Source organism: Mustela lutreola, chromosome 9 (genome assembly GCF_030435805.1).
Source record: "Mustela lutreola isolate mMusLut2 chromosome 9, mMusLut2.pri, whole genome shotgun sequence".
Lineage (NCBI taxonomy): Eukaryota > Metazoa > Chordata > Mammalia > Carnivora > Mustelidae > Mustela > Mustela lutreola.
In genome coordinates this window covers 4,402,783-4,423,787 of record NC_081298.1, presented here as the reverse complement: position 1 = coordinate 4,423,787, position 21,005 = coordinate 4,402,783, and the positions used below count along the sequence as shown (strand labels likewise).

General features: G+C 53.8%; 1 protein-coding gene across 1 annotated transcript in view; it reads right to left on the bottom strand.

Moving 5' to 3' along the window:
* Window positions 1-7,713: 7,713 nt before the first annotated feature.
* APCDD1L (APC down-regulated 1 like) overlaps window positions 7,714-21,005 on the bottom strand; it is a 48,620-nt gene continuing 35,328 nt past the window's right edge. The window contains exons 2-4 of the mRNA XM_059134769.1: window positions 16,766-16,904; window positions 13,352-13,904; window positions 7,714-8,730 (exon numbers count right to left, since the gene is read on the bottom strand). Coding sequence (XP_058990752.1) covers window positions 7,963-8,730; window positions 13,352-13,904; window positions 16,766-16,904 — 1,460 coding nt within the window. The 3' untranslated portion in view covers window positions 7,714-7,962. The remainder of the gene's footprint in view (window positions 8,731-13,351; window positions 13,905-16,765; window positions 16,905-21,005) is intronic.

Here is a 21,005-nt window from a genome sequence, read left to right as displayed (position 1 = left end):
TGGCATTATCTGTCGTGAGCATCTCGTCATTAGCACATCAGGAAGACAGACGCTGTCTGGGAAGTTGCCAGGGTCCTGTGATTGGGGGGAGATGTGCCCTGCCAGAAACAGATCCCCCCGCCACCGAATCTGCACTGAGAGTGGAGGCTTTCCCTTGTCCAAGTAGAACTTCTCTTTGTTTTCTTAGCAATGCTTGACCACTAAAAGAAAAAAAGAGTAAAAATGTCGAGAAACACATAAGTGCTACAGACTTTTCGAAGAACGGACCTTTATGCTACTTCAAAAACGTTACGAGAATGTGTACGGCAGGCAGGAGGCTTTTGAAAGTCAAGCCAAGACCCATTGTTCTATCTTGACCCCAGCCTTGCAGTCGCAGTGCCCGACCTCAGTGCAGCTCCAAAGCACAGGAAGTGTTTCCCGTTCGTAATGGTAAAACCACCCAAAGGTATCTCTCCACTCGCTGAGAGCTCACGGCTGGTGCTTTGGGCATTTTCTCCCTTGTTTCCTTCAGTCTCAGACTCTGAGGATGAGTCTGATTTGTACAAACTCAGCTGCTCCCTCTCCCCCACCCTGGGATGCCTGCTCCACCAGCCCTGTCCCCCCAAAGCATTTTGATGCCTCTCTTGCCATAGTCTGTCCATACTGGATTGAAAGCAATTTGAAGGGAAGTTCTAGGTTTTGTTGTTGGATTTGGTTTTGCATTTTTTAAAAAGTTTTTTATTGAAAGTCCAGCTAGCCAACATGCAGTGTTACGTTAGCGTCTGCTGTTAATACGGAGACTCAGCACTCCCATTCATCGCCCAGCACTCATCACAAGTGTGCGTCTTCATCCCCATGCCCCCCGCCTCCTGCCCCTTGAGAACCGCCTTTGTGTTCTCTGTAGTTAAGAACCTGTTTCTTGGTTTTTCCTCTCTCTTTTTTACCCCTGTTGTTCATTGTTTCTTAAGTTCCACATATGAGTGACATGATATGGTATTCGTCTTCCCCTGAAATACGTTGTCGAGCACAATATTCTCTAGCTCCATCTTTGTCACTGCAAGTGGCAAGATTTCACACTTTTTTGTGGCTGAGTAACGTTCCCGCATATGCATACACCACATTTTCTTTATCTGCTCCTCTGTTGGTGGACGCTTGGGCTACATTCACAATTTGACTATTGTAAGTAGTGCTGCTGTAGGCATCGGGGTGCACGTGTCCCTCTGGATTCGTGTTTTGGTGTTCTTTGGGTAAAAACCGAGTATTGCAGTTGCTGGGTCCTAGGGAAGCTCTATTTAACTTCCTGAGGCACCTCCGTGCTGTTTTCCACAGTCGCTGCACCAGTGTGCATTCCCACCCACCGTGCATGAGGGTTCCTTTTTCTCCACGTCCTCGCCAACACGTCTTGTTTCTTGGGTATTGTTGAGTTTAGCTGTTCTGACAGGTGTGAGGTGGCATTTCGTTGTGGTTTTGACTTGCGTTTTCCTGGTGTTGAGTGATGCAGAGCCATCTTTTCATGTGTGATGTGTTTTGCAGCATTTTTCATTTTACCTTCTACCAAAGCATTTCATGTGCGTCGTATAAAATGCCAGATAGTTCTAACAGGCTCATAGTGAAAACCAGCAGACCCTCCTGGCCCTGTGCTTCCATTTCCGGGAGGAAGCATGTTAGCACTTTCTGTCTTCTCGTATTAACATCTATATTTCTCAGTTGTGTGCTTATATTACCTTTTCTTTCACTTCTAGATCTTATCTGTTGATTTCCTTCTAAGGAAGGTAAGGAAGTGGCTCCAGCAACCTTTCTCTCCACCCTTGTCTGAAACACAGTCTCCTTCCCCTCCCCCTCAGAGTGTTATGTCATGATTTTTGGCTATGTCAGTATCCTTTTGCTTGATGGAGACTTAAATATTGTTCACAGCAAGGTATTGTCTGTTCTGTGATTTTATTTCCCTTTTATACTTAATCCTGCACCTCTCCACTTCTTACTTTCTTACATATCTTTCATTAATTCAGCCCCAGACTCTGACAGATGTGTAAGAGCATTCACACATTTGGTATACTATGATTCTTATGTATTTTCTCAGGAAGGTCCCTCCTAGAGAGCACCCTGTTCTCTTGTTACTCTGTGGACTGACTGGCCTCCAGAGCTGCTGCCTGACTTTTATCCCAGGAAGGCCCTCTCTTCACCATCATCTGGGGAATTCCCTGTGTTCTCTTCTGGGTGGATCTCCTGTTTCCTGGATCTCTAGCGTCTTCATTTTTGTTTTACCTTCTGGTTGCGGTGGAATACATCCTCAGGCTGGTTTCTGAGAAAGGAGCATGTGGGTGATAACTTTTCTGAGAAGGTTACATATCTGAACATATTCCATTCAGCCCTTTCACCAAACTGATAGTTGTACTGGGTATAAAAATCATGTTCAGGATCCCGAGAATGTTTGCTGATTGCTAGCTTCCAGTGTTGGCCTTAAGAAGGTTAATGCCATTAACTCCTGATGCTTTTTTAAAAAATTTCTAGAGAAATTCAGCTTTAATTTCCAACTTTCTCTTGCTTTGTCTGTCATCATATTCATAATTTTCAAGAATTCTTTCCTTTCTAAATACTAGTATTTGTTTTTTAACAACCTGCTTTTGCTAGATATTTATATTCTTTTCACTGAGGATATTCTAGTTCCTTTTTTTTTTGTTGTTGTTCTTTTTCTGTAAATAGGAGGGACTGAAAAATGTTGATGGTCTTTAAAAGGTTAGCATTGTTTTCACCCAAGGTGGTATAGGTCTTTTTGTTGTTCTGTCCTCTGCATTATCTGCTTCTTACTGGTTACTTTGAGTGTTCTTTAAGTTCATTTATTTATTTTTCAGTAATCTCTACACCTAGTATGGGGCTCTTACTAGTCTCTTTGGGTTGGGTTTTCATCTCTAGCATTTTGGAGGCTTTCCTTAAATGCCTGGTAACCCTTTTATGTCCTTTAATGTATTTATGAGTGAGGCCCTGAAGAGCTATGTTTGTGTAGGTGGGATTTGCTGGGTTTTGGGTCTCTGTGCAAGCGAAGGGCCTGGGGACCACTCAGGTGCCTCCTTGGGGGAACTTCCAGCTGTCAGTATCTGAATTTAGTTCAGTATGGGCTCGTTTCTTGGGAATCTTCCTGTCTCCTGCCTGGCAACAGAAGACTGGCCGCTATGTCTCAAGGAGAAGGAGGCTGTGCAACCCAGCTATTTAATGGGTAGAATTTTCTTTGATATCTCTATTTTTAGTGTGACACCTTGCTCTGGATGGTCTCCCAAGTCCAGACATCTGTTTGACCTTCTGGTTTCATACAGGGGTTGGGAGGAGGACCTGGGGATAAAACTCCTTTGTAGACTTTTGCATAGTCCTGTTTTCAGCCCCAGTGCTCTCCTACCCCCAGACTTCCTTGGACCACTGCTTCCTAAGACTTTGGGGGCATGAGTGGACTTGCTTCTGACCCCTGCTCCGAAACTGGCCAGGCAGCACCTTTCTCCCTGCTCTCTGTCACCTCTCAGCTTCTTGCCCATGAGCCCTCCAGACTCTGGAAGTTTGCTACCATCTCTTCTTGACTCTTCTCCTTTCCTGTGTATCTGTGTGCCCTTGTGCCTCTATTCCTTTCCCAGAATTTACTGGGGGCTTCAGAAAGAAGTAGATGTGAAAGTGTGTGCTCCCCCTGGCCTGTGCCGGGTACTCAGTACCTACGTGGAATTCTTAATAAACTGACTGTTGATGTTAACAGTGCTAATGACCAAGAAAAATAAGTTTTCTGTTAATTATTTTTCTCTTGTGGGATTGAAAAAATACCAAGTGTAGGAGTGAGAGTAGCAGATTATTAATTAATAACCCTTAGGAAGTAAACACGGCATTGCTGGGAGAAGACCCATCCTCCCAGAGAGTTTTGTTTCAAGCCATTCCTCTTATAAAAGGACATTGCTGCTTCGTGAATCTCCTGCCAGGCGTGGACCTTCCAGGTGTTCGAGTTCATTTTCCTGGTGAGGAAACTGCAGCCGGGTGCTCCGTAGCTAAGGACGTAAAGTCTTAGGTGCCTGCACAAAGCTGAGGGTCTCCCTGTCTCCATGACCTTTATACATGTGAAACCTGAGGGGGGCTGTCAGGATCCTGCCGATGTCAGGCGGTGTGGCCCCCTATTCTGGGACAGCAGCTGGCCCCAGTACCCTTCCTAGGAAGAGCCTGGGTAGGAGAAAACAGATTTGCTCAAGTTCATAGCTCTGGGCTCTGCTCTGCCAATCTTATAATAATAATGATGATGATAATCAGTGTCAAAAATTCCAAGCCAGATTTAGACAGAGTATGTGGCTGTCCTCTGGCTGCTTGAGTTCATAGCCTCCAGTCAGCCTTCAGAGGGTTTACTCCCCCAGCCCGTGTTTACTGAGCTCCCGCTGTGTGTCAGGCGCTGTCCACGTGCTGGGGGCGTGGTGGGCGACAAGATGGACAAGGGCGAGCCGTCAAGGGACACCTAGAGGCGAGAGGCCGATGATGAGGAAGTGAAGCTCAGGGTCCTCCATGGTGACTGGTGAGACTAAGGTGCTGAAGCTTTCCAGGCAGCGGGGGGTTTAAGAGAAGGCCCTGACGGGGGGGGGGGGAGCAGGTTAGCCCTCGGTCCTCACACCCGGCTAGTGGGGTTTGTGTGAGGGGGATCAGCTTCCAGGCGCTCAGGCCAAGCTCAACCCCACGGAGCGGAAACAGCTCCCCAAGCCCTCCTGGGGCCCCACTGATGGCCCTGATGCACCTCCCCACTCCTCTGCATCAGGAGCTGCCGCTCCCCCCACTGCCCCGGTCCTCTCCAGCCTCCCTAACGCCTGAGTCACCAAGGCCCCATGAGACCGGCCTGAGTGCGGCAGAGCCCGCGTCACTGCAAGCTGCTCTTTCTCAGGCCGGGAGCACCATGGGGAGATTAAACACATTCGCTTAGAAGAAGCAAAGAAATAGCTTCTTTTGATAACCAGCATCTGTTAGTTAATGGGCCTCCGAGAGCTGTATACAATTTAAACTTTTTATTAAAAAAAAAAAAAAAAGCAAGCCTCATTTACTCTCCTGGGAGCTTGCACTATGAAATTATAAACTGCACGGGGTTTTTTTTTCCCTTCCCTTTTAAACGTGACTGAACACGGAATGGAGAACATTAATTTTGTTTTTGTTTTGTTTTGAACTAGAAGTATGGGTTTTACTTTCCCCTCTGTTGATTAAAGCTATCTTGGGTTTTATGTGGAGGGTTCTCCAAGGAGCCAAGAAAGGGGCCAGAAGGCTGGTGTCTGCGGGCTTCTCCCCCAAACCCCTCGGCCCCCTGGGTCCTCAGATGACGCCTTCTGGTTTCAGCCCAAGGGGAAAGAGATTGTTGTCCTTTCTCTAGCCGTGATTCTTTCTGTCGGCGTCCACTGCTCCAGAACCAAGAGGCCCGGGGAGGGAGGGCATCTCGGTCCTGTCAGGAAGACTTGAATTTGAAATGACTCATGCTTTGTCCCATGAAGCAGCTCTGACTTCCTTTTCCCAAATGCAGTCAAGGAGTCCTACCCCTATGAAGAGAACTAGAACCCTGGAAGGACACCCCAGGACAGATGTGCAGCCCTCGGGGTCTGGGGCCCGGCTGCTGGCGACCTTGGGCAAAGCCCATTCTCCTCTGTGAGCCTTCAGCATCCCCGAGAGCAGATACACCCCTCACCTTGTGGGGTGCCCACCCACCCGCCCTGCTGCGCCTGGAGGGGTTATGCCAGCCATGTGCCTGTGTCCTCGTCGTGGGTCTTGGTGTGAGGATTAACTGGGACCGTAAACATTTGTTTCCTCGATTGTGGTTCTGAGCATGTGCAAGCTCTGCTGGAGAAGATGGCAGAGACTGACTTGGTCCTTCCCTGTTGCACCGAGCCTACGGGTGTGGTAGAGGAGGCGGAGAATAAGCAAGAACCGATGAGGTCATCTCCGACAGTGAGCAGTAAGCGTTAGAAAGAAGGGTCCTCATGATGGGACGGGTGGACAGACAGAAGGACAGAAGGGGAAGGGAGGCTGCCATTTGGGGGTACTGATGGCTGACATCCCTAAGCAGGTGGCATCTGGTCTGAGACTTGAAAAGGTCAAGCTTCTGAGCATCTGGGGGATGAGAAGCAGCAGTGACATGCAAAGGCCCCGAGGTAGGGAAATAGTTTGTTGTAATCCAGAGCCAGAAGGGAGGCCGGTGTGGCCTGTGTGTGGGGGAGGCACTGCTGGACCTTGCAGACAGCACTGACCCAGGAGCAGGGATTTTCTTCCCAGTGCATTGGAAATTTCCAGAGAATTTGCAACAGGGCAGGGCAGTCCCCTGAACCGAAGGGGCGTAACAGAGAGCCGGGGTTTACCTCCACTGGTTTTATTCTCTTTCACACATTCCCTTGAAGACACTTCACTTCCTTTCTTTAGAACCGTAATCCCCTTGGTTGACTTTAATAACCGGCAAGAACATTTTTCAGGCTGTTTAATTTTATTAAAAGATTCAAATTTGATGACAAATGGCGTCACAGTCGCCTGGAGCCTCAGACACGAGACTTGCCGAGCCACGGCCACACCACCACCCCCAGCCTCAGCCCCACCGGGAACTGCACCCCCGCCCGCGCAGTCGGAGACCGTAAATAATCTAATTATTTCTTGTACTTCGGTAAATACTCCGGAAACACACGTAGCTCTCTGAGACCTACAGAGAATATTAACTTGGTGGGTCTTTCTTCTTTTCAAGAACAACGGGTAGATAAGTTGGAGCCACTTCAGTGGGCTGATGGAACCCCACACAGTCTAACGGAGGACCAGGGCTTCCCTCTGAAAGCCCCGTTAACCTCACAGACAGTTGTTCAAGATCAGTGATAAGAGCCAGAGATAGGGATCGGGGGAGAAAGGAGGGGCGAGTCCTAGGCACAGAGTCCCCAAACCCTCAAGCCCATGAGGATCCCAGTCAATTTCGCAGCGTGCAGATGAGGCCTCGGGAACACGGGCAGGGTCCCTGCAGAGGCACAGACTGTCCCCCACCTGGATGACAGCCCCCTCCTAGCAGAGGAGGACATCGGCACCTCAGCACAGGGGCGAGCAGGCTGTGTCCCCCTCCAGAGGTTGCCATGCAGCCTGGTGACCCCAACCTCTCCTTAGGGTGGTTCCAAAGACCCGTTCAGAGGTCTCTGCCTCCTCGTCAGTTGAATGCAGAGAATCCTGAAAACAGAGGACGCCTGTACAAGGCTGATTACGGAGCACCTTAGTGTCACCGCTGTCGTTAGTATTAATTACTTTCTGAAGGCGGCAGGTGCTGCACTTCTCCACAGACCTGCCCCCAGCAGCCAGCCGGGTGTGGGCAAGGCGGGCGCCCTTGTGGGCCCCAACGGGCGGCTTCCTTTGCATCCTGGCCCGGGAGGGCCGGATTCAGCTGCATGCGGTGTCGACAGCTCCGGGCTTGACTCGCCGACGCACAGTCAAACCCAGGAAAGCCGAGTCGCCCCAAAGAGACAGGCGCTCTTCCAGAAAGCCGCCAAGCACCGAAAGCCCGAAGCAGCATCTTTAATTCATAGCCCTGGTTTGAGTTTGTATTGCTAAATTCAAATTAATAAACTTTAAAATAAGAATCCACAGGCTCAGCAGAGCGGCGGTGGCCTCCCCGTGCAGGGCCTCACTCCCGTCCCCAAAATGCCAAGGACGGGGTGGGAGAAGGGCCTGCTGTCCTCCAACCGCCCCGGAAAACCAGGAGCTCGCATTTAGAGCCGTAGAGCCCTGGCCATGGCCACGCCCACGCCCAGGTGCACGGCCAGTTCTCGAGGGCAGACCTTGCAGGTGCCGTGGGACTCGGGGGCTGAGCACTGTGGGGCCCAAGGCTGGTGGACAGCAGTAGGCGGGGAGGATCCGCAGTCGAGCGGAGGGTAGAGCGGGCCCTTCTCGCCGACGCAAGAGGAGTCTGTGCCTGGAGGGAGGCCACGGAGCACCTAGTGTCCCAAGCAGCGGTCTAGAGCTCAGAGACCGATTTCAGAGCCCCTTGAGGAAGGCCAGCCCTAGAGCCAGGGGCAGGACTGGGAGAGGGGCCGCTGGAGGACATGGCCCCCCACCACGGAAGGGCTTCGGCAGAGGTCTGTGCTGCAGGGGTCCGGACACCGCCTCGGCCACCCCGTCGCAGAGCACCAGGGGCGCTTGGTAGGACGTGGGGCGCTTCTCTGGGGTGTCGGGACTTGACCCGTCCGTGGGCCTTTGTCCGATGAAGAGCAGGCTTTGCCCGAGGGGGTCTAGCTCCATCTTGAAAAGCTCGTACTCCACGTGGGGGAGCCTGATGCCCAGCGGAAGACACCCGTTGGTGGCTGTGACGTCCCGCTCGGTCCCCAGGGACCAGGCCCCCGGGCCCCCGCAGCTGCTTGGTTCAGAGAAGTTGAGCATGGCCGTGGTGACCTGGTCCATGGGAGTCACTCGGGCCCGGGTGACCTGAAACACCAGTTCGGTGCCGCCGAGGACCTTGCTGGAGGGCCTGCCCCTGGTGTAGTGGCCCGCAGCGTAGACCGTGAAGGTGGGCTGGCGGCAGGCGGGGTCTGAGAAGTGGCGGTAATACCCTTCCCAGGAGCGGTTGTGCCCGTGGAACGTGAAGAGCCTGGTGAGGAAGAGCACGGCGGGGCGCACCTCGCACCCGGGGCTGACCCACCGGCCCCCCAGGCGCAGGGGCAGGGCCGCCTGGGGGGGCAGCACGGGCGGGTGGTGCTCGTCAGAGCGCGCGATGAGGCTGCACACGGGGCAGGGGTGGGCGTGGTGCTGGCAGGAGACAAACAGAAACAGGACAGCGATCGTCCGAGCTGCGGGAGCAGTCGGGGTGCGGCCGGGGGTGGGGGTATCGCGGGGTCCCGCCTGTGGGTCACTCCCCGCCTCCCACCGCAGTGGCCACTTCGCTCTTGTTGGATCTCAGGGAAGTCCTCCCTCTTCTGGGCCTGTGCACCTGCTGGCCCTCTACCTGGAAATCCCCCCACATGGGGCCTGGTGGGCTGCTTCTGGTCTGGGTCTCGGCTCAGTGAGGTCTTAGCGAGAGCTCTGCAGATCACGGACCTGTCCCTTCCTGCCTCCTTCCTGTCCGCCCCTCTGCCTCGCTGGATGGTAGGCTCCCCAAGCCGGGGGGTCCCTGTGGCTACTTCTTCCGGGGGGTCCCTGTGGCTACTTCTTCCAGCCCCTGGGCCTGGCACAGGGCCTAGCTCATAGTAGCCCCATGCTGATGGGATGAATGGGTGGATGGATGAAGGAGAAAGGCCTTGGGGTTTGGAAGGGACCTTTTCCACACCTATCCGGCTTGGTCCTGGGATTCGACTGTTCAAGTTTATCTCCCTTCTCCTGGCTCACTGTGACTCCCCCTTCCCCTGAGCCCAAGCGCCAGGTGTTGGGCTCAGCCCTCCTCAGGCAGGTGTTACGTGTCCGGGCCGAAGATGCCGGGCTTCAGTGGACCTGGCAGCCTGCCGCGTCTCCAGCCCGAAGTGGTGGACACAGGCTAGAACGTGCCTCCTGGTGCCCCTTCCGCATCCCCTCCATACTGAGAGCTTCCGTGCTCTCTTCTAGCTCCAAGAACCTCTCCCGGGGAAGGCGAGCATCGTTCCCTCACTGCCTTGGAGAGTGCACATGGTAACAGGCACAAAGTCCCATTTAAATACCCCTGCACGTGTGCCTGCCCCCGCTAGAGTCTGCCCTGAGGAGGTCGTGGGAAAGAGATGGCGCGCAGAGGTGTTCACTGTAGTGTTATTTATAATGGGGGAAACCAGCCGCCCTCCAGTGGCCAGCTGGACCTTGGTCCCCGTTGTCCCAGGCTGTGCATTGCTTTGCCTTCTCTGTGGCCTCATTTACAGTTGTCCGTGCGTTCCGGAGTCATGGAGCTGGGCTCACTGTGAAGCACGTCAACGGGGAACAGATGCCAAACCAAAGTGTGTGGGCGTGGTCACTCTGCATTTTGGAGGGAAAAAGCTCAACGGAGGGTCAAAAAGGAACCAGATAGAGACACCTTGGTGGGGTTTTTTTGTTTTGTTTGTTTTTGTTTTGTTTTGTTTTGTGTTTTGAAAGGGAGCTCTTGCCCAGAGTTCAGTCCAGAGCATCACTCTGAAAGGTAAACACCCTGGGAACAATGGCTTGTCTAAGCAAGGTTGATGCGGGTACTAGCAGGCATCCCCTGCTTTTGCCATTCGAGAAGGAAACCTCAGGCCAGGGGCGCAGGCAGGACGGGCAAGGACGAAGAGGGACATTTGGAGAGCCCAGCTGGGAAACAGCTCCATTTTTTCTTTTCCTTGCAAAAAAAAGAAGATTTCTGCAGGTTGCTGTTGGGTGAGTTTTATGCCAGACAAGTGGCGTTCAGGACTTATTGTCTAGAAAGGAACTATCGGAGGACTAAGAAACTATTTGTGTTCTTTTTCAGTTTGTCACATATTCAGCTCTTATTTGTGTCTGTGATAAACCTAAACTTGCCTTGATCTCCATAATATGGAAGATTATATTATTTTTGGTTTGGGGGATTTTGACTCGAGGACAGAGGCCTCGAAGGCACTTGGAAATGCTAGTAAATGGGTCCAAAAGTGTGATGGGAAGAAATGAGCCGGCTGGGTGGTAAGCTGGAGTGCTGGTAATTGGAAGTCCGGCTGATCGGAGTCTAATTTAGGCATTTTAACCCACATTCCGACTGTTGTCACGCTGATGTGTATTGACAGAGCAGAAAGCCTTACATCAAAATAATACCAGGGCTGTCTTCCCCGCCTCGCCCTCTCCTGCAGGCAGGACATTTGAAATCCTAGTTGGTCGTTGGGGCAGGGCAAGTGGCTTTCTGCATAACAGAAACAAACTGAGAGCTAGTGAGCCATTCAGGTGAGAGATGCGAGAACAGGCATCTCCTCCAGTTTCAAAGGGGATGAAAAACAGCCCCTTCTGGCGTCATTCTGCAGGGGTCCGGAGATGCATGTGTTAATAAGCAAGGCCCCAGCCAGCAGAATTCACACTTGCGAGGGAGCCAAACTCTTACTGGTTCAAACCTGTTACATAAAGTTATTTCTCGAACAGCACATAACAGTTTCTAATTAACCCCCAGAGGTGACACCAGGCTTAGATGATTTTGGTTGAGTGTTGGCTGATTGATTAGGATTCTACATCCAGGCAATGAATTTGGGGATCAAATTGGTTTTAAATTAACTTCTAAAAATGTTCATGTGTACCATCTGGTTTGGGTCATGGACAAGGCTCAGACCCTGGAGAGCACAAGGTAACGACTGATTCGTTACTTGGGGGTTTATATGCAGCATTTTCTTCTTTGAAATTGTGTCTCTCTCTCTCTCCTTTTTTTTTTCCCCCGGGTGGGGCGGGGGCAGTTGCTGAGCAGGTATTTGATTTAAGGTGCGCACATCTGGCACGGCTCGTCTCTGCTCACATTCCGGCTCTGCGGCGCGATCACAGGCTGGGCTGTGTCAGCTGTGCTGGCTGGTGAGGCAGCAGGAGCGCAGAGGTCTCCAGCCCCACAGCCCTGCCTGGGGAGACAGGACAACTGTCATCTGCTGTGCCCCAGGGGGCCATCCTGTCCATGTTCTGAGCAGTTTGCCCTCCTAATGGGGGGGGGGTGCCTGTCATCACCCCGCTGCCGGCACCTTCTCCTAAGTAGGATTAACGTCAGACCAGCCTAGAATGCTGGTTGCCAAAGAGAGCATAATTTTGAGGTCATGGAAAGAACTCAGGCTGATTTTCTGATTATGAGGACTTCTGTGCTTCTTCTCTGCTCCCCAGAGGAGGGGGTGGGAGAGGAGAGGGCAGTGGGGCTCATTCCTAGGACGCTTCTTTGGGGTCCTTTGACAAGTAGCTGCTCCCAGAGGTGAGAAATTGCCCATCTGGTTTAGTTCCTTGAGTACTGAGTACACAGTAGGCACTCAATACTTGCTGAATGACCTGAGGGTTGCCCAAGGGCTCACTTGATAGGGGCTCCTGAACTCATGCCTCCAGTCTCTTCATTCTCACTTTTGAAAAATATTCCTGGGTTACGTAGTAGAGACATTCTCCTCATGGCATCCTACCTTGACTTCAGTTTCAAGAAACCCCAACTGATAAAAGTTAACTTGTAATTGTGGGTGTAGACAAGGGAGCCCTGCAATTTCTGGAACCTCTGGCTTTGTTTCCTGTCTCCTAGTAACAATGTTGCAGATACTGGGAACATGTTTACACTCAATTAGGGAGAATAAAGGTTCCTGTGTCACAAATTAATGCTGTAAGACTTGGGTAGCTATTTTAATAGAATTGGTTTCTGTCTAAATTCGCTATTTGATGCTTCTGCAAACATTTTCCTGGGGGTGGGGGTGGTGTGGTGGTCCCAAGTCGTCAACCAGCTGCACTGGAGAAGTCCTGAGCCTCCATGCCTTGAGGGCCAGGCTCTATGCCACGTGCCCAGAGTACATCTCACACACAAGAAGAGCGGATTCTTTCTGCCTGTGTGCTCATCAGGCAGAGAAGGGCTACCAGGTCTCCCCCAAATGGGGGCAGTGTGCTGTGATCACTTAATTTAAAATCTAGGTTAAGGACCTCAAGTGAAATTCACACTGGAGCTGGGTTGGGGGAAGTACATCTCCCTTCACAGGGCAGCCTTCTGCCCAGAGGGCAGTCCGTGGGCCATCTGGGAGCCTGTTGGAAATGCAGAGTCCCAGGCCCCACCCCAGACCCCCCCCCCCCAGGACCTGACCCTGCATTCTCAGAAGATGCCCAGGTAATGGCATCTTGAGAACAGGGGCTGAGGAGTGCTGCTTTACCCAGCATTAGTGTGAATGGGTACACTCAGCATCTCTGGCTCCAGACACCAAAGAGGTGCACGTGGGGCTCTTGGGGTCACCTTCTCTGGGTTCTGTGGCCGTCCAGCAGAGCCCTGGAGAAGGGACTGACCTCTCCTGCATTCATTCACTAAGCTTTATTGGCCCCCACTGTGTGCCAGACCCTGGGCCGTGTGCAGGGACCCAGGAGAGGACAGGGCCCCACCCATGCAGAGTCTACTGCTAGAGAAAGTGGCAATTAACAAGTAAACAAACCATGCAGCCCCGGGAAGCTGAGTGCTGGAAAATGTGCAGAGTGGGGATCGGTGGGAACAGCTGATCTGAGAACTGAGACACACTTGCCCAAGTGCCCAGCACGAGCAGAAGAGGACCCTGTGGGGACCACAAGAAGGATGTCAGGAGGACCAGGCACAGACAAGCTGAGCAGTGGTTCCTTTGGAAAAAGCCAGCCCTGTACAGACCTGTCTCAAGCAAAGGGAACAGCATGTGCAAATGCCCTGAGGCCAGCAGGCCAGCAAGGGGGTACGGAGAGGGTCTGAGGCAGGGACCAGACCGTAGAGGGCCCACTGGGTTGGGGCCCAGAGCTCGCCCTCCCAGGGCCCCAGACTCACCAGGGCACTCTGCAGCGGGCGCTGGTAGCCTGTCGGCCGGTAGTGCCACCTCTCCCCTCGGTCGGTGTGGATGTCCCCCAGGTAGAGCTCCTCCACCAGCCGGGGCCCAGCCCGAGGCTGCGGCTGCAGGTGCCGCAGCATGCGGACCAGGCTGAGCTCGTGCATGGTGAAGCCCAGGGCTTCTGTGCAGTCCTGCTTGGCCCGGGCGCTCAGCAGCTCGTACAGGGCCCCGGGCAGCCAGGCCCGGGCTGGGGGCAGCCGCTGGGCACAGTCCTGGCCCACCCGGGTCTGGTTGAGACTCCCGGTGACATCGAGCAGGCCATGGCGGCTGTGAAAGACGATGCCCACCTTGTGCAGGTGGTAATCGGCCTCAGTGGCCCCTCTCGTGACCCAGGAGGCCCGACGCAGGCGGACTTTGCCCTTGATGAGCAGGGAGTGGGCAGGCTCCCGGCAGAAAGGGTCTCTGTAGTAGAACTGGTAGGCTCGGAAGAGGCGGTTAGGGTAGAAGGTGTAGGAGCGGGTGAGGAACTCAGGTCCTGGGCGCACCTCACAGCTGTCAGAGAGAGAGAGAGAGACGGGGGTTGGGCAGAGCAGGGAGAGCCTACACGGTGAGCCCCTCTCCCTCCAGGTTGGACTCTGCTCCCACAGCCTCTATTTCAGACCTCAGTCCAGAGCTGGGCCCTGACAAGCCTCGGTTTCCCTAATTGGTCTCAGCCACCCCCTTTGGGGCCGAGGGCCTTTCACTTGCCTTGTGGCCTCCACAAAAGCCTCCTTCTGCTTCCTCCAATCCTAACTGCCTCCTTTAGCTGTCAGCCTCCCTCAGGGCATGGGTCCTCATACCTGTGGATACTTGGGCCTCTTGTGGCCCAAGAAGTACGCAGACTCTGCAGCCAGAGGACCCAGGTTCAAATCCCATTCCTGTCCCTCAGCGGCTGGGGATAATGCACAGCTCCTTCCTCTGTGACACGGAGGCGTCAGACCCGTAGTCAGGGTCTCCAGGAAACATGAAGAATGGTGGTGGTGCCCAGGAAACGGGCTCTTTTGCACCATTTGGGGGGCCCCATGCCATGAGCCCCAGCAGGCAGTGGCCTCCTTGTTCTTGGCCGAGTAGCTCCTTGACCCCTGGCTCAGAGCAGACCCTCCCCAGGGCCTCATGGAGGGAATCGTGGCTAATGCGCAGTCACTTCCGGTCTCCCCTTCGGTTGACTTCCCTGACCAAGTTCCATTCGTGCCTGTGACAGGTTTGTCGATCTAAACCAGGGATCACCAAGCTTTTTCTGTAAAGGGTCAGGTAATAAGTATTTCTGTTTGGGTGCGTGAGCCGGTCTCTAGCGCTAAAGCAGCCAGGGACAATAAGTAAGTGGGGTGAGGTGGGGCATAGCTGTGTGCCAATAAAACTTTATTTACAAAACAGGTGGTGGGCCAGACCTGGCCCCCAGGATCACTTCTGCTGGTGGTAAAGCAAGCACGTGGGGTTGGGCACAAAGGGAAGCTGAATGACTCCTAGATCCACGGCCACAGCCGGGTTTGGGGGCAGGGGAGCCTCTGAGACTGCGTTGAGGGCGCAGACAGGGGGGCGGCTGGGTGAGTTCTAGGGGGAAACAGCGGGCAGGGCCCCCTTCACACGCTGCTGAGAACTCTCATAGTAGTTTTCATAGCAAGACGGATGGAGCGAAAGAAACATGTTCTTACCCAGCACGAAAACAGTTCCTTTTTCTTTTCTTCCAATCTTTCTGATTATGTTAAGGAGAAAGTCTCTGTTGGAGCTAACGTGTCTGTAACTCCCACCTCCCTTCTCTCCCCGAGAAAGCGGACTCGGGGCCCAAGGCAGGCAACGAATCTAGTGAGAATCTAATTATGTTGTTTTGTTTTCATTGACTTTCTTTTTTACATTTGCCTCCTATTTATGGCAGGTGGTTCTGCCCTCCCTCTCCGGGATGATACTACGCTTCCTTTAAAAATAATTGCAGTACGCTGTAAAGGCGTACAGTTTACTGTTTACCAATTATGCCTCAGTAAAGCTGGAAAAATAAATGAATATATTTCGGTAAACGAAAGCAAGACGGTGTAAAGAAAAATGGTAAAGAATTGCCAGGACAGGAGGTTGTTGAACACGGAGAGAGGTGACTCACACACATGAGCAGGGTGCCGTAGTCCTGTCCTCACCTGCGTCTCGGACAGGGCTGGGGGCAAGAGATTTGCCTAACGGGACGCAGCAGGTCACAGTGAACAACCTCAGTGGGCCCCGGACTCTAGATCATTCCCTGCATTGCCTCCAGGAAGCAGCAAAGCCTGTCTGGAGAACATGAGGAGGAACTTTCTAGGAAGACAGTTCTAGAAGTTTCTAGAAGAACTGTCCTGGAACACTGTTATCTCAGGGCAAAAGGAGCCTGGACCCAGTTCTGACCTTCCCCACAGCCCAGTTCTGTCTTGGGGTGACCCACACCAGTGGCGCCTGGATCTCACCTGGACTGGGGAGTCAGGATGGGGACAGAGCCTGGGAATGCATCCAAAGTGGCTTAGTAGCGCTCACGTCCCCTCCCTCACCAACAGAGTGCTAACAGATGTTTGGCAGTTGAGTTTCTGCCTGACCCCAGGAGGTGCATGGAGGACGTGGAGAGGCCAGTCCCTGACTGCAGGAGAGGACGGGCCCGCAGTGGGTGGCGGGGGAGGAAAGGGTGTCCTAGGTGTGGAGGAGGCCACGGCCACCCTTCGCCGTCTCCTAGGAGGGAGGACTTAGACAGCTGTTGTAGCGTCTGTGCCCCATGGTTGAGGGTTAGAGCACAAATCCCATTGGCCGGAACAGCTAACAGGGCCTCTGAAATGTCAGGCAAGCCTGTCCGGTTAGGAAGAAAATTCGACAGACAAGCGGGATGCCTGGACCCTCTCCACCCTCTCCTCTGCCTCGTCCTGCCTCAGGACCTTTGCGCCAGCTTCTCCCTCTGCCTGGCTCCTCCCCTGGGCCTCTGGATAGCTGATTCTTCTTTCAGCTCTCAGTGGAACATTGCCACCTCCGAGAAGCCCCCCCGGGTTGCTGGCTCTCACATCCGTGGCTCCATGTCCTTCGTGGCAGAGCTTAGCACCATCTCAGGCTCACCACACTTACTTTTGGGTCCGCATGTCTGCTGCCTGTTCCCACAGTGGCTCCCCCGTCCCTAGTGGGCACTCAGTAAGTCCTGTAGCCTGGGTGCTCAGTATGTCGCACACATGGATTTCATCCATGGCCGCATGCGACTGGGACACATTCCGCCCACCGGGCTCGTGCTGTGGAGGGGGGTCAGCAGGGCCACACGTTTGGCAGGTAGCAGGCATCTTGGACGACCAGTTGAATCGGGTCGTGTGGACACTGAGGCCCAGAGTGTGTGCAGTTTCCCTGCCCAGGGGCCTGTGATCAGGGTGACCTCAGGGTCTTACCCGGTAGAGACCCAGGGCCCGTCGAGGCGTGGGGGCAGCAGCACAGTGACGGGGGCTCTGCTGGGCGCGGGCTGTTGGCAGCGGGGTTCCCAGTGTAGACGGCCACCCCTGGCGGTCCCAGTCGCCTCTGTGGTGCGGGCTGCAAAGCAGACAGAGAGGAGTTAGGGGTCCTGACATGCTCCAGAAACTCTGCCTGCCCTCCCCAGCCATCCTGGGCCACAGCGGAGTCAGAGGCCAGCCGGGGTCTGCCTCCCCCTGCACCGTGGCCCTGCCCTGGGCATCCAGCTCCGCCTCAGCCACACCTGAGTCTGGGTGCCTGGGTCAGCGCCTGGAGTTGTCACCTGCGTCTCCACCATGGAGGGGCACGACCCCAGGCTCCTGAGCTGCTGTGCAGCCAGGCACTGGCATGTGGTGACTGAAGGACTCCACACTCCGGGACAAGGGGCCTCTAGACTCAGCCCAAGGTGCTGGGGCAGTGGGACTCCTCCCCGCCCCCCACCGCCCCAAAGAGCTTAGGTTCTCCTTGACCTCTGCCCTGCGGAACAGACCAGAACTGCCGCCAGCCTCTGGAGGCCGCTCGTGGAACGGTCCCTCCTTGGTGCCAGGCCCGTGTGTTGCCCGCCTGCGCAGCACGGGCCCCAGGCAGGTGCCCGGGAAGCGTGTGGTGGGTAGCAGGGCTGATGCGTGCAGCTGGCCTGGGGCGGGGGACAGGGAGGACTCGGAGGCTCAGGGAGGACGGCCGTGAGCAGCCGGGGCCTCACACCCTCCTGAGTGACCCCCATGTGCTCATCTCATGGAGACAAGCCAGGCACGGCCTTGGGAGTACGCCCGGTCTCTTCTACGTGTTGCCCCAAGGCGAGAGCACCAGGGCCTTCAGCTGCTAAAGAGCAGCGATTTCCCCAGAAACCGTCATCTCCACTCAGAGGGCTGGGCTTGACAGAGCCCAGATGGCGGGATGTGTGGGAAGCCTGGCGGCCAGCGAGGTCCAAATATTACAGCAACAGGCTATGCTGACGGGCGGCCTTGACCTGCTGGCCGCCCCCGCCGCAGGCCTGCCAAAGACACTTCCTCCCGCCGAACCTGTGGGCCAAGTGCTTGGGGGCCGGCTTGGTGACACAGGCCCAGAGGGGCCCCGGGGGATACCCAGGAAGGCTTGTGGGCTGCATGGAGAAGCACGTGAAAGGTACACTCTGCCCCCTTCTCCACCGCACACCGCAGCTTCCCGGCGCCACCAGAGAAGGCCTGGGGAGGCCTGAGGTCCCCACACTGTCCCTCGGCAGCTGTCTGATGGGGCGGGTGGCCCCGGACAGCTTCTCCGAAAAATGAGACAGAGTAGATCCCTCCCCTCCTGGAGGCCTGGAGGCTCCTGTGGAGACTCAGGGGGTCCCCAGAGACCCACAGACACAGAGAAAGCGCAGGTGGGACCTGCCACAGCAGGCACGGCAGCCACTGGTCCTGTAAACCGTGTATCCATCCCACGGGGTTTCGCGGCCTCCTGATCTTCGCGACGACACTTGGAGACGGCCGTGAGCGTTCGCTTCCTTTCTGGGACAGAGAGACAGCCTGGGGGACCCCAGATGCTGCTCAGATGTGACAAAGGACAAAGCTCAGATGGTCAGACCGTTGGCCGTCTTCCATCACAGCCAGGGGGAAGGGGCTTTTTTCAAGACTTGTGGGGGATGAATTTGCTGAATGAATGAATGAATGAATGAGCAAGCAGACGTGCTGGTGCAGCTCAGGGTCCTTGCTGTATTCCTGCTTTGTCCTCCCTGGTTTTAACCAGCCAAATAGGAGAAACGAAAACCACCAGCCAGTCAGCCGGGGCTGGTCTGGCCCCAGACGACACAGGGCCACTCTGCGGGGAGCTCACGGGGAGCACGTGGCGAGGGGAGTCTTGAGAAAGAAGCTTGCAGATAGTTCCGCAGTATCTTGGGCACATCTCATTTCTTGAGGACCAGAAGCAGGACCTTGTGGCATGTGGGCAGGCACTGAAATCAGGCCAGATGGCCAGCATGGCCCTGTCAGGGAACCCGAGCCAGGGCCGCCTCCGAGTCAGCTTCTCCAACCTTCTCGTGCTCCTGCAAGCCCCCTCCTCGGGAGACACGGGGTCCCCTGGATTCAGTTCTGCGGGTTCACGCGAACACCATCAGTGTCAAGGAGACCTATCCGAATGTTTCGATTTGGGGAATGTTGATTCGGAGAAGCACAGGGAAGAAAAGGACCAAAAGGGTCAGCGTTACTTGCCTGGTCGGAAGATCGAGATTGTATCTCAGGAAAAAAGAGCAAACGGGCCCTGAAAATTATATTGACATTGTTTCCACAAAGCTCTGTTTCTTGAGGAAATGTTTTCTGTTGAAAGCAAAACAGGCCTTCTCCCCTGTACTCCCTGAAGCACCGAGAAAGCCCTAGATACTGCTTTTTTGCTTTGAATTCTCAGATGGCATGTTCCTGCGGAGGGTGTTTTAGTCTGTTTTGTTTTTCAGTGAGAAACTGGGATTTAATGAAGTCAGGAGACGACGCGAAATCTCGCTGTATCCACAACAGACACACAAAATGCAAAACACAACTGGAGGCCTTTGTGGAAGGACCGGAGGGGAGCCGGCCTTGGCCTCTTGGCCGTTTGCAGAGCTTCAATTTAAAGGTTGCAAAAATTAAATTAATTACAAATGAACCCGGGCAAGTTGTTCTGTTGTAGCTTTTGAAGTAGCTTTTTAATTTTTTTCTTTCTCTCCCCTTTTCTTAACCGCCCCCAGTTGGCCCCCCTCCCCCGCCCCAAACAGTCTCTGCTAAAGGAACATCTGAAAGCAGATGGTACCGCAGGCCAATTGCACAACTTTTCACAGGGACCTGTTAGACTGAGTTCAAAGCACAGGCCAAATTGATTTTTATCAACCATGGATTTTTAATTAACAGCAGTGTCCACTTACCGCCATCCATTATTTACTGTTTACCCACTAATTAAAAATTATGCTGCTTTTGCACTCGTAAGAGCAGGGACATTTGAAATTAGATAGCCTCGTTCAAATTACCTGCAGAATTACATCCAGAGCGCCCAACTGCTCAGAGCGAGCTTCTGGGGTTTAAAATATGATCTGCTCCAACCTTTACGTGTTACCGTGAGTCAGGATGCCAGAGACAGCCCACACAGGCCCGCACCGTAGGGAGCCTGCCTGGGATCTTAAGGGGGAAGGATGCTTGATTTTCTCGGCTGAGCGCAGACACCCAGCGGAGACCATCTCCAGATCAGCGGCTGCTGAGTCCTTGTAGCAATCCCAGAGGGAGCGGCCTGTCTGTGCCTTCCATGTGCCCATCATGTCTGTGGACCAGCAGGCGTGGTCTCACTACTACCCAGGGCATAGGTTCTGTCCATGCCCCCATTCTGAAGATGAGGAAACAGGTTCAGAGAGTGGAGATAACTTGGCTGGTGTCACTTACCCCAGGCAGACGCTTCTTATCCAATTAAAAAATAAATTTTGGCGAAATAAACCCAACGTACAACTCGTTGTTTTAACCCTTGTAAAGCCTACAAGTTAAAATTCAGTAGCATGTAGGCCATTCCCCAGGCCGTGCAGCTCTTACCACTGTCTGGCTCCAGAATGTTCTTATCACCCCAAAAGGAGGCTCTGTACGCATCAGTGGTCACTCTCCATTCTCTCCTCTCAAACCCCAGCAACCACTAATCTGCTTTCTATCCCCGTGGATGGGCCTATTCTGGGTTTTTCCTAGAAATGGCATTACAAATAGGTGCCCTTCTCATATCTAGCCTTTCGAGCACGTCTGTTCGGTGGATGTGGTGATCCTCATTTTAGAGATGAAAATGAAGGCTTAGAGAGGTTCACACCCCGCTCCACGATGAGTGTTTTTTTCAAAGATCACGACAAATATGGGGCCGAGAGACAAGGGGAGGAGGTAGAGAGAGACACGGGGTGCCTAGGCAGCAAAACATTAGGTCTTTGGAGGTCATTCTTTTGGGGACAAAAAAGCAACAGAAAAGCAGTCATATCTCCTATCCTAATTGGCTTGTGCCGGGGTCCCAGGAGGTGAGCCCGGTGATTTGGGGGCGGCGGCGAGCACTCAGCCGGCTGGTTTTGCACCGATTTCAGAGGGTGTTAAAAAGCAGCCACAGTTCCCATAGCAAACTTGGGCTGCACGGTCCACATTGCTGAGGACAAGACTGAATTTTAAAAGGGGCTTGGTCTGTGCTTGATTTGAAAATATTAAAGAGTGCTTTACGTGAATA